Source organism: Scardinius erythrophthalmus, assembly GCF_964197995.2.
Source record: "Scardinius erythrophthalmus genome assembly, chromosome: 11".
NCBI classification, from domain to species: Eukaryota; Metazoa; Chordata; class Actinopteri; order Cypriniformes; family Leuciscidae; genus Scardinius; species Scardinius erythrophthalmus.
In genome coordinates, this window is record NC_138231.1 from 32,984,194 (window position 1) to 33,000,898 (window position 16,705).

A 16,705-nucleotide genomic window follows, 5' to 3' on the forward strand; every position below is an offset into this window, starting at 1 on the left:
AAAATTGTTTTTAAAAAAAGTTTAAAGTAGTAATATTGTATTATTTATTATAAATGATGTATCCACTTTTGATCTTTAATCAAAATAACTTCCACTCCCTCTTGCAAGGACATCTCTTTTCTGATGACGTGTTTACTGGTGTGAGGGCGGGGCAACCTGTCACTCACATGACATCACAGCAATAGCAAACCACAACCGTCCAATCAATCACAATGGACAAAATCAAGTCCCGCCCAACATTTTTTTCTTGCTTGAGAAGCCTTCACTCGAAACTTCCGTTTCCGGAGAAGCCTTCACTCGAAACTTCCGTTTCCGCCGGGCGGCGCGAATGACGCGAATTGGGCGACGCGTTTGCCGCGAAAGCTCGATAATCGCCTCAATCGCGTCTTCCGCGCAAGTTGAAAAATTTCAACTCGAGCAGAAAATTCGCGTGAAGACGGTGACATTCACCGAGTTGAGTGCGCCTCTGGATGGTGCTGTGAACCCATGCAGGCACGTCGGCGTTTGGCTTTCCTCAGTATTTGGGACTTCCACAACAAGTACAGAGCAGCAATATCATTTATTTCAGACATGACGGAAAAATTATGGCAGAAATAAATTGTGTTGTTGATGATGATGACACACTCCTTTTCGCGGGATGTTTTTATTCGCGAGTGACGCGAAAAACAAGAAAAACATCCCGCGAGTAGCCTAATCTAGAGCGAGTAACGCGATGCGACACTTCGCGTTTGGTTTGAGGGGAGTGGTTAAGCGTTTTGAACCCAAGCCGTCAAACTGACGTCATCAGAAAATGAACGCCATTCCAGACCGGAAGTAACTTTTCAGATTTCGGTTAAAGATTACCACGGCAAACAATTTGTTTCTGTGTATTAACTTGCACGGATTAATTGTTCACCACAAGACTATGCGCTAACAAAGTAAATAGGGTCAATTTGGATTTCATGTCGACTTTAATAGTAATGTTTAAGAATAAACGATTTTCTTACTAAATTTAGTGCAAGAAAATGTCATTGGGTCATTATTTGTTTGGTCCTCCATATCGGAATACAGAATATGTTACAAGAAATACGAAATGTTCTCTCCCAGTCTTTACTACGAGATTTCTTCTTTCGCTCACTTTCCACCCCCATCTCATAATCAAAGGTCCCGACTGCATTCGTTGTGAGAGGTGGGTTGAACATGTGCAGCCCTGAAGAAGACCCTCAGTCGTCATGTTTCAGTTCTACAGACGTCATGGGGGCGTGACCAGGACCTCACCTCCAGCGCTGGCCAATCAGAGCGCAGCCGGCTTCTCTTGAAAGCCTCTCGTGCTGCGGATATAAAACCTCCTCGGCGGGCTGATGCAATACTGGAAGATACTGAAAGAAGCGTCAGTGACGGAAAACCAAATAAAGAAAGCTGCTCGCGTAGACCAGAAAAACACGTTTTTTTTGCCAAATCTCTGAATCTTATTTGTCAATAGGTGAGTGAATTCTTTTACTGAAATCTATTGCGTTTTGCTTTTAAAATGATTGAAATTAGAACCTTATATGTAAGGCTTGACTAGAAAGATAAAATGCATTGGCCATTGTTTATTTTACACTATCTGTTGAATCGCTTTTACCTTTCAATGCAATTACTTTGTCTTTGATCTCTGCAAATATCTTATATGTGATTGTAGTAGGCCTATAATGAAGCTCAAGAGGTGATTGTCCTCTATGTCTTTATTCATCATCTCATCGCAAGACTCCCCTTTAGCTAGTGTTTGACAAAATACGATTGTTCATGTGAAACAGAATATCCAAATCCTGATGTGCTCGTTATTTTAAGATGTTCATTCATAGGGTGTCGTCGTCGTGAGTTTGCTCACGTTCTTCACGCACAGAGCCGCTAGTCTGTGTTAGATAACAGCGAGTTGTTTAGCAACAGACAACCAATCATGAACTTCCTCAGTGCTTATTTCTTGAAATATTCACGCGCAGAGTAGTCTCCATGTCTGAGTGAAACGGATAAAAATGTCGAAACAGAAACAGTGAGTTATGAAGTGAGCGTATTATATTGGCTGTATGATATGTGAATACTTAAAGAGACCAGAGCGGGTCTACGTGGCGACTTTTGGGTACAGATGGGCAAGCATTTATTAATACGAGCCGCGTGCTGTATTAGCCTAATAAATATGCAAACAAGAACTCCAATACGGGGTTTACAATCTCTAAGCATGTCTACCAAGGATTTATTACTAACCCAGGATAAAGTATTAACAGTGTGAACATGTAACAAGACAACCCAGAATTGCGTTCCAGGGTTGACTGGAAAAGCCAGTCTAAACAAGTCTTTTACAACCTAAACTGATCTAAATTCCCTGAAGGCTGACTGACCTTTCCGTTCAAGATCAAACCGGCTCGGATTGTGTGTCATGAATGATATTGTTCGGCAAAACGGGGAACACGAGCAGAACTTGGCACAATGAAGTCTTTAGAGGTTGAATTGAAGGATGTGTTCGGCATCTTGCCCCCCGTTTTCGGCGTGGTGCCAGAGCAGCGCTCGCGCACAGGTCTTGCGTGCTGATTGGCTGCCGCCGAAGGCGGGGCCCTATAAATACGCTCAAATTACATTCTTCGTTCCTTTAGTTCTTTTCACATTTGCAAGGTAAGAAATTCGACGATGACAACTTGGAAATGTACTGTTTTCTAAAGTTTACTGTATGAATTTTTAAAAGGATGAACTTTGAGATGCATTACACTAGGGTTCATTAAATTTTGTTTGGATACCGGTGTATTTTGCGTGGGTAAATCGGCTATTCTCAGCCTCATGTGATTAAGTTGGAAAAAGCTCTGAAGTAAGAAACATATGTTCAATGTTTGACCCGAAATGTTAATACAAATATAGCACACGCTTTTATATTTAGATGTCCAGTATCTACCAAACCTGAATGACTTGCTTCTATGGAACAAGAAAGAAAGAAGTTAGGCAAAATGACAGTTACCTTTCACTTCCATTGTATGGAGGGGGGGAAAATGCACTGAAAGTGAATGGTGACTGAGGCTGTCATCATTGTTCCACAGAAGAAAGAAAGTCATTCAGGTTTGGAAGGACACGATGGTGAGCAAATGATGACCGTTCACGTTTTAGGGTGAACTATTCTTTTAATACTCATTCATTTGGTTATGTGATGTCTCAACGCCTGTCTATCCTCTTGTTTTTGCAGGTAACCGAGTATGCCAGTCTTCAGAGCCCTTAGTAAGGTGGCAAAGCAGGCCCTGCTGACCCCTGCGTGTGGATGTCAGTCTCTGACTGTGGCGATACGCAACATCAGCTTTTCCCCACGTCAGGTCACCTCTGGATCTGATGCCAGCTTTCATTCTGTGTCCTTCTCTGAGACGGACCACCCCAAAGTTCTTATCACAGGTATAAAAACGACTAGATTAATGCATTTTTTTTATTTAAAAAGTTGGGACTTGTGTAATTCTCACATGTTGATCTCCATGTTTTAGCTTATTTTTAAGAAAGGTGGTTCCTGACTCCCCTACTGTGTTTTTTGCATAATATTTGATTATTAAAAAAAAAATTCTCTCCGTCAGGTGGCCTCGGGCAACTAGGGGTTGGGCTTGCTAAACTCTTAAGGTATGTGTGTTACAGTACATGGGGAAATGTGTTCAGTTTTGCATTATAGATGCATTTGTAAGTGTAACACTTAATTTTAAGTTTTACATGAAAAAACTTATATAAAACAATTATTCCTGTTTCATAGGAAGCGATTTGGAAAAAACAATGTGATCCTCTCAGATATCAGGAAACCACCAAGCAACGTATTTCACAGTGGTACGTCTTTTGTTCATCTCAAATGAAAGGCTGTGATTTCTTAATATATAATTTAATTAGACTAGAGAAGTAATTGTGTTTGTACTCTATTAGTGGGTTCTGTCTTATTATTATTATTACATTACATAAACCATATTCATTTAAACCAGATGTTTGCCAAATGTAGTTTAGAGTTGTTGTAAGATTTCATTTATAATTTCCATGTTAAGGTAATTTAAATCAGTAAAGAAATGCTCATTAAGTTAATTGTGGTGTTAATGACCTGTTCTGTACAATCTCTTATAATTAGTAGCTTAGAGAATTGATTTGCATTCCTAGCATTTATTTTAATAGTTTATTAACGTGAATAAAGTTTTTCCCTTATCAGTCCGTTAAACTTTTTAAATAAACAATACTCATAGCATAGAGCTTAACAAATCACGCAAGTGCTGATGTGTCGATTAACAGTTCTCAACCTCTTCCACACAGGACCCTTTATCTACTCTGACATTCTGGACTATAAGAACTTGCGAGAGATTGTAGTAAATAACAGGATCACCTGGTTAGTGCATTACAGTGCTCTTCTAAGTGCTGTCGGGGAAGCTAATGTGGCACTGGCACGAGCAGTCAACATCACAGGTAAGACTTTAGAAAACTTGAACTCAATGTAGTGCCTTACCATGTTTTGTTAGTGGCTGATAGTCATTTAGTCCCCCCTCCCCCCTCTGCTATCAAACAGAAATGTATTCTCAACTACTTTGATCTTACTATTACAATAGCTTAACTTTTGATTCCTTTTGGGCAGAAAATGTAAATCATCTTCTTTTTTTTTCTGTAGGACTACACAACATCCTCGACATTGCAGCAGAACACGGGCTTAGGCTCTTTGTGCCCAGCACCATTGGTGCCTTTGGACCAACTTCACCTCGAAACCCCACTCCTGACCTCTGTGTGCAGAGACCACGTACCATATATGGCGTCTCTAAAGTCCACGCGGAGCTTATGGGAGAGGTAAGACACAGGTCATCCTTATTTCAGTATTTTCAGTACTGTTCTGGGCCTTATGTCACTCAGAATGTTATTTTCTGCAGTACTACCACCACCGCTATGGCCTCGACTTCCGCTGTCTGAGGTACCCCGGTATCATCTCTGCAGACTCGCAGCCCGGCGGTGGCACAACAGGTACACTCTGCTCCATCTGTGTTTTTGCCACATGACCTTGCTCGTGTTCGTAATTGAAGTTATGCAATGGGCACATGCTCAGAACGGGGGTGTTGCCCACTTTGAGTATTTTTAGATATACTGATAGCCTGCACCAATGCCAGCCAGCCATTTGAACCACACCTCCTGCTGCCTAAAGTCACATGTTAAATCCTGAAAAGTTGTTTTACAGCTGTTACTGTTTTACTGTTACAGCTAGCTGCGACTGCTGGCCAAAAAAAAAAAAAAGCAAAGAGTCATGAAAGTCTGTTTCTTTTGGCTTTTCCAGACTATGCCGTGCAGATTTTCCACGACGCCATCAAGAACGGCAAGTTTGAGTGCAACCTAAAGCCAGATACACGGCTTCCCATGATGTACATTGATGACTGTTTGCGGGCCACGCTGGAGGTGATGGAGGCGCCAACGGAAACGCTCAGTATGCGCACCTACAACATCAACGCCATGAGCTTCACTCCAGAGGAACTCGCAAATGAGGTCCAGAAACAGCTTCCTGACCTTCAGGTCACATATGAGATTGACTCTGTACGACAGGCTATAGGTATGAGCCAATAAATCTACTCTCAGACGCATCATCAAACATTTTTAAATGTAATGTAATGTAAAATAAATGGTGCAAAATATCGTGTGATCTTGTTTTTGTCTACATAGCTGACAGCTGGCCCATGAACTTTGATGACTCCAACGCCCGCAATGACTGGGGCTGGAAGCACGACTACGACCTGCCAGAGTTGGTCCAGACGATGCTCAACTTCATCGGCTCAGACTCCCGCATCGCTCAGGCCAACTGAGTCTGCTCACGGACAATGAAAATATGTACATATTATAAAGATTTATAGTGATGCAGAAGAGAGATCCATGGTCTGTAAATAGTCATATTCCTGTTCTCTTTTGTGTCATCTGTATAGACTAGCACAGGCTATGTATGTGTAATTGCAGATTATACAAAGAGGTCAGGTCTCTTTTCTAGTCAGAGGGGAAAACCATCAGAGACGCAAAGGTATTTTAAAAGCTAAATGTTGGGAAAGGAATGGGTTTAAACCCGACGTGTCCTTAAGTGCTTTGCATTTAGTGAGAACGGATCAATTATGTCTCCTGGCAAAATAAACCAAACAGACATGAAAATCCAAAAATGAATGTTGCAGCTCCTAAAACATAGCTTTGTTCAGAGTAATGGGAATAAAAGGAATAGGAATTGTAACTACAGTTGCAGCCCATTCTAAAATAAACAGACAAAGATTCTGTGGTTTTAACAGGGTGGGACTCAAATGAAGGTCCTCAGGGAAAGTGGGGGTTGTCTTGATAAATGATGTTATCATTGCCCTCTTGGTTGCTTTCCCTCTCTTGTGCACTATCTATTTATTCAGACTGCTCACAAGGAAATTGCAAGTTTCGGTCTTGCTCCACTCTAATAAAGTTGCTTTTTGTTAAATGCAATTTCTCTCATATCTTGCATTTGCTCATAATTGTTTTCCCACAGCGAATATATTATCCCGTAAGAAGGGGAGAATGGGAAACGAAATTAAATTATTATTTTTTAGTAAAGCTTTGCATCCACATTTTTTGTTCTTATGATCACAAAACTTGTGTCAATAAAGCTTTTTTATCTTTAACGTTGTCTTTCATGAGTTGTGTATAATTTTTTTTTCATTTTCCTGGAGTTCATCTGTGCTTGTTAAGTATTACTCGGCTGACTATCCTGCCAGTCATATTAAACATTTTATTTATAACTTTGTGGGAAATATGATCCAACTTTTTGATGGCATGTCTCTCGCAGCGATACTGACTGCACAAGACGAGACCTGTACATTAATGCACATCCGCATTGCATGTCTTGTCACTTCTGATCAAGGTGATTAGCACATAATGCATTGACTTAAGACTATAATCTCCCTAAGTTATCTCTGAACCATTTGAGTTATGTTCCTTATCCGCGGCCTGTTGCCTTTGCATGTTTTGATTGAGTCGTGCCACATAAATATTTTAGTGCCTTTAGACTAAGTCTCCTTTCTATTTAGATTGCAAGTGCACACTTTGAAAGCAAGTTATGTAATGTCTGTTTGTACAGTATATGCAGTAACAAAAGATTTACCATTCTTTCATAAAGTGGGGCAATAATAGGGCGGTAGTTATATGATAAACAGGGTTATGTAAGTACTTGTCAATGTTGACTGTCAAAAGATTATTTTAAGTTTGTCTCTAGCATGAACACTGCAAAAATGTAAAAAAAAAAAAGATTGCATTGTGTCGTTTTGTGGCGAGTTGCTTGGCAAAGAACTTTGCCGTCTGTAATATGAGAGTTATGCTCTAGCTGAGTTTCAGTTGAGGACCATTTTAACTGTCAGCAGTTCTTCCAAATGAAATTGTATCTCATGTAAAGTATGATCATGTGAAATGTTAACACATAATGTTGTTTGTCTGCACTGTTGCACAATGTGAGCGATGGTGTGACATAAAGTAATGTCCACAGACAGGTTTACACTTACACTGATTTAATTTCTAATCATGTTGTAACAAAAGTAGGCTATTAATTTACTGTAAGTGGTTGCAACAGGTTTATTTGACTTCTTTCTGTATCTGATAGAATTATAAATCCTTTGTTCAATAACAATGTTGCAAAATGTTGTTTATACGTATTTCCATCATTTCATAACTTTCCATAATTTCATAACATTGTAGAATGTAGAGGTTGTCACACATCACATTGTCTGGAATCCTCACTGGTATGAGGTATGTCTTAAAACAAATATGACCTCTACTTGACCACCAAACTGGGGAAATGCAAAGCCCAGCCAATGGAAAAAGTGAAAATGTAGTTGTTACATTTAAGATAACTGATATAGTTATAACTGATAGTTACTTTTGTTGTTTTCAAACATAAGATAATAAATGTATAAAGTTAAAAACATAATACATTTAGCTTATATTAAGCTGTAAAACTGGATATAGTTTAGGAACAAGTAAATTCAAATCTCATTTGATCTTTTTTCTTAATTTTGTCTTACAATAATTTGGGTAACAGAATTAAATGTCTGAGCTCGATAAATGCAGCCAAGAGACAAATTGTGTAGCAATGTCTAGCCTATTACATTTTTTTTATAAATAAATAATTCTAATAAACAATAAAACATTTTATAACAAGGCGCTTTTAATTCTAAGTTATGTGCATTTATTTTAAATAATGTAATTTAAATAAGTCATCAATCCTTCTTCCAAAATATGTCCGGGTGGTTTTCGCGGGAAATTGCGTACGTTACCAAATAAATTGTCTCTGACGTGGCGAGTCTCGTCATATCCGTAAAAAGGGAAAAGTTTTTATTGCTCAACAGGTTATTTATTGAACAGATCAATTGTCATCTAGCTATGACAGAATGTCACAATCATGTGCTCAGTCACGCAGAGCAGTAGCACAACCTGAACAATGTTATTCCGCAAAATGCAGTTAGGCATGATGTAAGACTTTTTTACAGGCAGTTTCTTGGAATGGGTTTGCACTGTATAACCTTCCGACTTTCACATCCTATTATTGCTGTAAACATCCAGCTATCCATTTCATTTTAGATTATTAACAGCAGTGTTTAATCTAAATGTCATGCAAACATCACATAACACTCATTTGCATGGCACCATATGACAGCATAAGCTCCTCCCACTCGTTCTCTCAGGTATTCTGGCACACCTAATTCAAGAAACCCTCGTCGTGTTTCCCAGAACTGAGCAATGAAATTAAAATGTCTGGTGGAGGAAGAGCACAGTCAGAGATGTTAAAGAGTTAGTCAATTCTGTCAGTAATTACACGCCCTCATGTTGTTCCAACCCCATAAGACTTTCGTTCATCTTCAAAACACAAATTAAGATATTTTTGATTAAATCTGAGAGCTGTCTCACTCCTCCAGGCTTATGGAGGCTTCTATTTTAGACATTTAAACAATGTTTAAAATAGTCCAAGTGACTACAGTGGCTCAACCATAAGTTTATCAAGCGACGAGAATACTTTTTATACTTTTTTTGTGTGTGTGTGTGTGTGTGTGTCCTGAAGATGAACGAAAGTATTATGGGGTTGGAACAACATGAGGGTGAGTAATTACTGACATAATTTTCATTTTTGGGTGAACTAACCCTTTAATGTGTGTCATGTTGTGTAACCATTGATCGTGTCGACACACCTCCTCATGTCTCCTGTCAACCAATGCGAGAGTCTGTCAACATGCTGGATGAATATTGAATATCAGAGCTGGCAATCTGTCAGTGCTAAATGAAGATCAGTATATAAACATTCCTGGTTGGTTCCTTAAACAGGGGAGTGCCAAAAAACTCTGTCACAGGGTAACCGGTTGCTATGGAAACGGACAACAACCATATAAGGACTTCCTGTGGTCTGATGAATGAAAAAACAAACTGGTCAACAAAATGTTTTACTGGTCTTCACTGACACTTTCCACGAATAGGGGATTGTTGCTAAACCTTGTCAAACATCCAAAATTAAATAGACAAAATGTAAAAATTGACTTCCAGTCAAGTTACAATCTGTGTAAAAATGTAAAAAATGGAAGATTATTAACTAAGATACTAATATAGATTATTTACTTGATTATTTTTTTTTTAAATAAATAATTGTTAAAAAATAGCTACTTTTAATAATAGGTTAATTGTATGTTAGATAATATTTTATCTAACTAGTTAGATAAAAAAAAAAAAAAAAACATGATTTGTGCCACTAATTTTAAAAAGTATTTTCAGATGAATATTGAAATATTCTCCAGTACATCCATTTTTGCCACAGTTCTGAGTGATTACTGATGGCAATTCGATCTGTGACTTGCACCTCTGCGGTTGTGCAGTGTACCGAGATGGGAATTCAATAAGACATCAGCAGTAGCAGGTTACATTAATCACCCAGACTCTTCTTCTTTCACTGTATATCACCACAGACAGCGGATGAACTCTTCAACCTCAAGATAAAGATCACCTCCCTAATCACATGCTTCCCATTGCAGGGAAATTACCGTTTGTGTTGTCCTAAATGGATCAAGAAATTTCAGCCTTGTAAGGATGTATTTGTTTAAAGAGTTTTACCTTTAACAGCTATGATTTCCTTACTATATCCAACTATATTTCAATCTGTCATTAAATGAATAATTTCAGAAACAATGCCCATCTGCAGTCATTCTTGTCTTTTTCTTTCTGAAAACAGACAAAAGGATTATCTGGTAGTTATTATATCTTGTGTCTAAAACTGAAACAAACCCAATAGAGACCACAACCACAATACATTTGGAGGTAATTACAGGCTCATGACATTATATTTATGGCGGATTATATATTGTATCTCTAACAAATAGATAATGTATAAAAAGTCTAGTTATGCAAAGCACAAATAATTGGGGTCTTGCCCAGAAACAGCAACTGGACTCTGATTTTCATCACTGTGAAACAGAAAAACACTTTTAGCACCAGAGTGGAGAAAAACAAAGACATTACGGATCTTGGACCGTTTTAGTTTTAATGAATAAACATTCTTTAAATTCATTTTTTATTTTGATTAAATTTGACTAAACAGCTCATAAAGCAGCTCCTTCTATATACAATGTTAAAAAAATGAAAAGTTATGACAACACATGTTGTTACGTTACGATCCTTTAACTCATCAAAATTAGTTATAGCCTACAAAGTTATACAAGATTGCAGTTATTTTTTTAAAAGTCAGTTTAATGTAATTTAAGTTGAAATTACTTAAACATCCAAGCTGATTGTACAAGGCAGCATTTTTTTTTTTTTTTTTACAGCGAAGAACCTTTTTGGCAAGGGTTCTTTAAAATTAAGCCAAGATAAACCCATTGAACATTTTTATGCTATCTTTAAGTGGCCTTTTATGTAATATTATCCTATCTCCACATTTTTATCTTAAGTACAGGTAAAAAAAAAAAAAAAACTTTTTAAGATATGGAGTACAAGTGCAAGATACTTTGCTAACATTGCACATACATTTGATTTAGTTTTTAAATCTGATCTTTGGGACTGATTGTCCACAGTGTAATTCTGTAAGTAACGAAATTTTATCTGTTTGTTATTCAGACAGTGTCCTCAAAATCTGATATACCTGCATTGGCTGCTATGGTAATCACTTAATCTTCAGCTCAATGCTTAGAGACATTAGAGAGTGACAGTCATTGTGGGAAAGCTCAGTAAAAAACATTTAGGACCACATTAACACAGTACATGCTGTATATGGGGATTTTCATTTATAGGCTCTTACTTAATTTTACATTGATATTACTGTCATAATCATAATTAGCTTTAAAAACAGCATATCATCTAAGCAACTTTGACCAGGCCTTGCAATGATGTACCAGTGAGTTTACCAGGTGCAGTTACTACAGTAAAAATGTTTATTTTAAGATCTTGACATTAGCTACCATTGTTATAAAAATACACTATCATCAAAGAAACGCAAATAAATGAGTAAAAGCTCAAATGAGTTCCTTAAGCAGTTACTGTAATTAAATGTTTTTTAAGCAGAGCAGTTAACCCACTTACGCCATCTACTGTTACAAAAGTGTTAAAATGCGATGATATGAAGGCAACTAATTTCGTAAATAATCTAAATGCACGTGCATGATATAGTTTGTTGTGTTTTTTTGAATAATTATACATCATATAATAATATTGTAATGTTTGAGACGACAGATTATGAGCTTTTTTAAATCAGGCACAAATAGGGCAACCTGCCTGTTCCTCCATGTGTTCAAGGACCCCTCAAGATGTCCATGCTTGCCGAACGTGAGTTTACAATTTGGAATGTATTTTAGGATAGTTGTATGTGTTTTTGAAAATATTAGCTGTCGGTTTTGTAAAATTGAATTAGGGATGTGCTTTTGATTTGGATGAATATCGTATATTAAAGTCATTCTTGCATTCTTCCACGTTGTTCGGTATGTTTGCTAGCAGGCTAGCCACCTTGGCCCTATAATATCACAGGGCGAATCATGAGTTGTCAAAAATAATTCCGCTTTATACTGTAGGCCTACCTCATAGACACAAAACCCTTTGACATTCTTAAAAAAAAAAGATTGAAACATTAACATATTTCTGATAGAACATGAAACGAAATCTGCTATTATTGTAGTCGCTTATTTTTTGTACACTTATATCATAATTTTTGTATTTTATTAGCACGTCGTAAACAGAAATGGGCAGCGGACCCCCAAAACACCACTTGGAGCAACGATGAGTCTAAATTTGGACAGAAGATGCTGGAACGTATGGGCTGGGCCAAAGGAAAGGTATAAATTATGGGCTGAACTTAACTAACACACTAATACAACCATACGTCAAATGTCTGTAATGAACATTAAGTTTAACTTAAAAATATTTCTAAACTCAAAATCGAAAGGTGTAAGAACGCCGCAGAGAGTTTGGGCCAATTGACTTCTCTGTCACTCAATGACTGCTGCCACAACCACATTGTCTACGTCTTAAATTGACTTATTAAACTTGTTACTTATATTATATTTTTAGATGTGTAGGTCTATATCAATAAAAACATACTTTTAAAACACAATAAACATACAAACTTTTGTTCCGGTAATTTCAAAAATGTGAGGAATGCCTTCCATCCCTTAATGTAAGAACATTTAAGGCCATAATCATTTTATATTAATCAACCCACAAATCCTACATGTGTTATGACTACTTGTGTTCTTGAACACCTTTCAATTTTGTATACAAACATGTTGCTTGCCATGGCAACATTATCTAGCTCGCTGACATAGATGAAGAGTTACATTTCCACAGAAATGTATGATAGTCTTTAAAGTACCAAATAAACTAATAAAAAAGTTAAATTTGAATTATTCATTTATTTATATTTGTGATGGGGCCAGTGAAAGCATTGTGGGCTGGCATTGTATAAAATATAGTATTAAAAAAAAAATTAATTCACACTATAAAGACAATTGCTTAATGTGTTTTAAATGTAAATTTTAATCCAGATTTGTTAAATTGTTTCAAAGTATAACTTTTCCCTTTTTACACTAATAAAAATAAATAGTAAATAGAATAAAATAACGGTAGAAATAGTAACTATGCACATCCAGGGAGAGAACGTGTGGCCTAATTAAATTCCATCTGAAATAAACTCAAGCAACTTTCATTGAAGTCATTATTTTGAAAATGAACATGCATCTATCAAAGAAAATAACTCAACCAGGGGTGCATTTGGCACACACTAACAAAACTATGGGTGCTCCAGTGGAGGAACAAAATATCAAAAATAGTAGGTGGGGTCCTGTTGTAGAACAAGAAAATCCACATTCAGGCACTTGCATAGTTAGACAGGTAAAAAGTGTTTATTGTAAGACAGGGCTACATCTTAAAAACCACCAACACGTATCAGCCCAAACAGGCCTTTTTTTTTTCTTTTTTTTTGCAGTAGGTGTATCAAAGTGCTTGCATGCTTCTGATTATAATTTTGTGAAGGCCACATTTGTGTAAAACCTTATAGAGATGGGTCCATTTCAGCATCTAAACTTAAAATCATTGTTTTTGGTTTATTTCTACTTTATCTTAAAAGGGTGGTTGATTATGATTTCACTTTTCTAACTTTAGTTAGTCTGTAATGTTGCTGATTGAGCATAAACAACATCTGCAAATTTACGATGCTCAAAGTTCAAAGCAAAGGGAAATATTTTATTTTAAAGAAATCGCTTTTTAAGGATTACAACAAGCGGCTGGTAGGGACTACACGACATTCCTTCGGGATTAGTGACATCACAGACCCTCAAATTTACATAAACTCCGCCCCCCGGAACATGATTTATAGATTATCAAGACAGAATATGCTAATCAATGACTAGACGATAACTACACATAAGCTACATAAATTCATCAACAAACCATTCAGAAATGTTGTCACTTCTTCTCGAGCCTCTCCATCTTTGTCTGACTCCGGTTTGAAAATAAAAGGCTAAAAGTTTTTGAAATTTTCAGTGCAGAGGTAAAAGGACACAAGTTGTTGTAGCTCCGCCCCCTGTGCCGGGAGCAGCAGCTCATTTGCATTTAAAGGGACCGACAAAAAAACGGTGCGTTTTTGCTCACCCTCTAAAAGTGGCAACTTTAACATGCTATATAAAAATATCTGTGGGGTATTTTGAGCTAAACCTTAACATACACTCAGATATTTTACATCTTGTGAAAAGGGCCTTATACCACCCCTTTAAAGTACCCCCCCCACACACACATTTCCATTTCAGAATGGAATGTGATCAGCTGAAATGACTTTGCTCTTGTTTTACTTGTGGAGATTGTTGGATGAGCTGGAATTCATGGAGAAAATCAGTGAACAGAAAAAAAAGAAGAAAAAAAAACTCCATCGCTGCGTCAGAATATGCCTATTTCCATTCTATATAATAGGTGTAAAATAGTATGTGAGATGAGTAGTATGTCTGTATTCATAAAAAGGTACCCGGATCACTTACTACTTGCGGCAAGATTCTGAAGTGCGCATCTAATGGTGACTTTTCTATACCTGAAGCCATGGGAGAGGATTTGTGAATGGCAGTACTTAGCCGTAGGCCACATGACAATGACAACATTTTAGTATTTACAGATGTAGTAAGTCCGAATTTCATTCATACACGCGTTCATACTATATAGGACATACTTTATAGAACATACTTTTTTTAATGGTTGTGAAGTAAGTTTCAAACCAAATGTAGTACCTACTGTATAGTATGTGATTTCAGATACAACGCATGTCTTGCTTGTGTGGAAATGGAAATGTAATGGTTCTTCTAACAGTCTCTTATTTGTGTGTGCTCACGGTTTTCCTGGTTTGTTTGCATGGCAGGGTCTTGGCAGGAGTGAACAGGGGTCTACAGAAAACATTAAGGTTAAAGCCAAGAACAACAAACTGGGCCTGGGCACTTCTGTAAACAACGAGGTGAGAAACCATTCCTATTTCTTTCTCTTTGAGCTACTGTATTTTGCGTTGTGTTTTTTTTTTTTTTTTTTTAGTCACATCAATCTTCCTTTGTGTTGTTAGGACAACTGGATTGCCCACCAGGACGATTTTAATCAACTCCTTGCTGAGCTTAACAACTGCCATGGACAGAACCACACTGACAGTAAGCAGAATTTTGAACATCAAAGACAAAACACCACTTGTGTAAAAGTAGTTTTGAAATGCTTTAATTCTCCTTAACGTCCAATAGGTGGTGCTATTGTGATGTTGAAATGACCTGGACTATGTTATATGGTTTTCATGTGTTACATTTTAGTTGCGTGAATCAGTCTTATGTTAAAAACATTGTGTGATGCAATTTTTATTTTATTTGAACCTTTCTGTGTACTTTCAGATCCCACACAGGAGCAAGGATTTAGTTTGGAAGAGAAATCAAAGACCTCAAAGAAAAGGGTCCATTACATGAAATTCACTAAAGGTGAGCCATTCAGTGTCGTCTTGCAAATCTGACATTATGCAACAGGACTTTATTTTGAGCGAACTTTGCTCTACAACAGTGGTTCTCAACCTTTTTGACTCCAAGGCCAATTATCCACAGCAATATTCAAAGGCCCCATTACTTTTCCAGTTACTTTGTGATGTTCTGATTTTTTTAAGAATAATAATAATAATAATAATAAAAAATAATTGAAAGTTTTTTTTAAGCATGTAAGCATTACAGGATTTTTCAGGGATAAAAAAAATCACACTTAAATGTTGGTTTCCTTATATAACCAGGGTATCAAGTAGGGCTGCACGATATTTAAGAAAAATGCGAAATGCGATGATAATGCTTAAAGTGTGTAAAATAAACTTAAATTATCTTTAAAATATATTTAAAATGATATAACCTACATGTGTTTCACATTCTTTTTGACAAGAAAACATCCCTACAACTTCTGAAAGTGAACAGCAGTGTTTTACAGTAGAAATGTTATTTTAACATCAGTGTAAACCACAGGGTTTAGGGTTTCAGGTAGGCCTACATTAGGTTTATTTAACAACAGAAACTGAATAATCAGATGTAAAAAAAAAAGACACTGCTTACTCTTCACTGTATGAATTAAATATATATTGATTTTTATTAAAGCTGCAAAAGTTATTCAGCCAAGAGCAGCGAGTGATTTTCTCTTTGTCTTTTGTTCATGACCCCAGTTACTACAAGCTGTTGCGATATGCATATCGTGATGTATACATTTGCGATACTATTCTGGTTCTTTAAATAATTTATATTAATATTAATGCTTGTTTTGTCTTAAAATTATTAAGTCATCTTGAGATAAGGCCCCCTAGTTGAGAACCACTGCTGTAGAATCAATAGTTTTATTCATACAATTTTATTTAAAAAAAAAAGAAGTTCTGTATTTAATTGTGTTGTTATTTATCTGTTTTATTTGCGGGGCTATATTTGGTGATTGATCCGTTTGTAAAGAGATGACTTGAGTCTCTATAATAGTCAGGTTTGTCTATTTAAGTCTGGTGGTGAAAGGTGGTTTTTAAATAACCTACATAACGTGTTAATTTGAAAAACATTCATGCAGCCGAGCCAGTTTTCTTTTTTTTGGTATTATTTTTCAATTTCCTTTATAAATAAAGCCCCCCTTCCATCACTTCCTGTGTTCAGTAGCTGAACTTTGTATGCTTTGGCATGTGTAGTACAAGCTCACGGGTCACTGCTGCAGTAGATCAGCATGATCGAGTTGGCGG

The 16,705-nt window shown here is 36.8% G+C and overlaps 2 protein-coding genes across 4 annotated transcripts in view; both read left to right on the plus strand.

Moving 5' to 3' along the window:
• Positions 1 to 395: 395 nt before the first annotated feature.
• tdh (L-threonine dehydrogenase) lies at positions 396 to 7,601 on the plus strand. Of its 2 annotated transcripts, XM_081379091.1 has the most exons (10): positions 396 to 492; positions 1,144 to 1,462; positions 3,188 to 3,387; positions 3,561 to 3,603; positions 3,731 to 3,801; positions 4,270 to 4,419; positions 4,619 to 4,791; positions 4,872 to 4,962; positions 5,270 to 5,539; positions 5,650 to 7,601. In XM_081379091.1, the coding sequence occupies exons 3-10, from the start codon at positions 3,198 to 3,200 to the stop codon at positions 5,787 to 5,789; spliced, it is 1,128 nt and encodes a 375-aa protein (XP_081235217.1). In that variant the 5' UTR covers positions 396 to 492; positions 1,144 to 1,462; positions 3,188 to 3,197; the 3' UTR covers positions 5,790 to 7,601. The 2 variants fall into 2 exon arrangements, with proteins under 2 accessions (XP_081235217.1, XP_081235218.1); XM_081379092.1 differs by lacking the exons at positions 396 to 492; positions 1,144 to 1,462 and adding an exon at positions 2,603 to 2,628.
• Positions 7,602 to 11,569: 3,968 nt separating this feature from the next.
• Positions 11,570 to 16,705, plus strand: part of pinx1 (PIN2 (TERF1) interacting telomerase inhibitor 1) — a 29,737-nt gene continuing 24,601 nt past the window's right edge. Inside the window, exons 1-5 of one of the 2 annotated variants that reach the window (XM_081378081.1) lie at positions 11,570 to 11,778; positions 12,172 to 12,281; positions 14,846 to 14,938; positions 15,041 to 15,122; positions 15,354 to 15,437. In XM_081378081.1, coding sequence (XP_081234207.1) covers positions 11,760 to 11,778; positions 12,172 to 12,281; positions 14,846 to 14,938; positions 15,041 to 15,122; positions 15,354 to 15,437 — 388 coding nt within the window. In that variant the 5' untranslated portion in view covers positions 11,570 to 11,759. Of the gene's footprint in view, positions 11,931 to 12,171; positions 12,282 to 14,845; positions 14,939 to 15,040; positions 15,123 to 15,353; positions 15,438 to 16,705 lie in introns of both variants that reach the window. The other variant, XM_081378082.1, reaches the window with a different exon arrangement.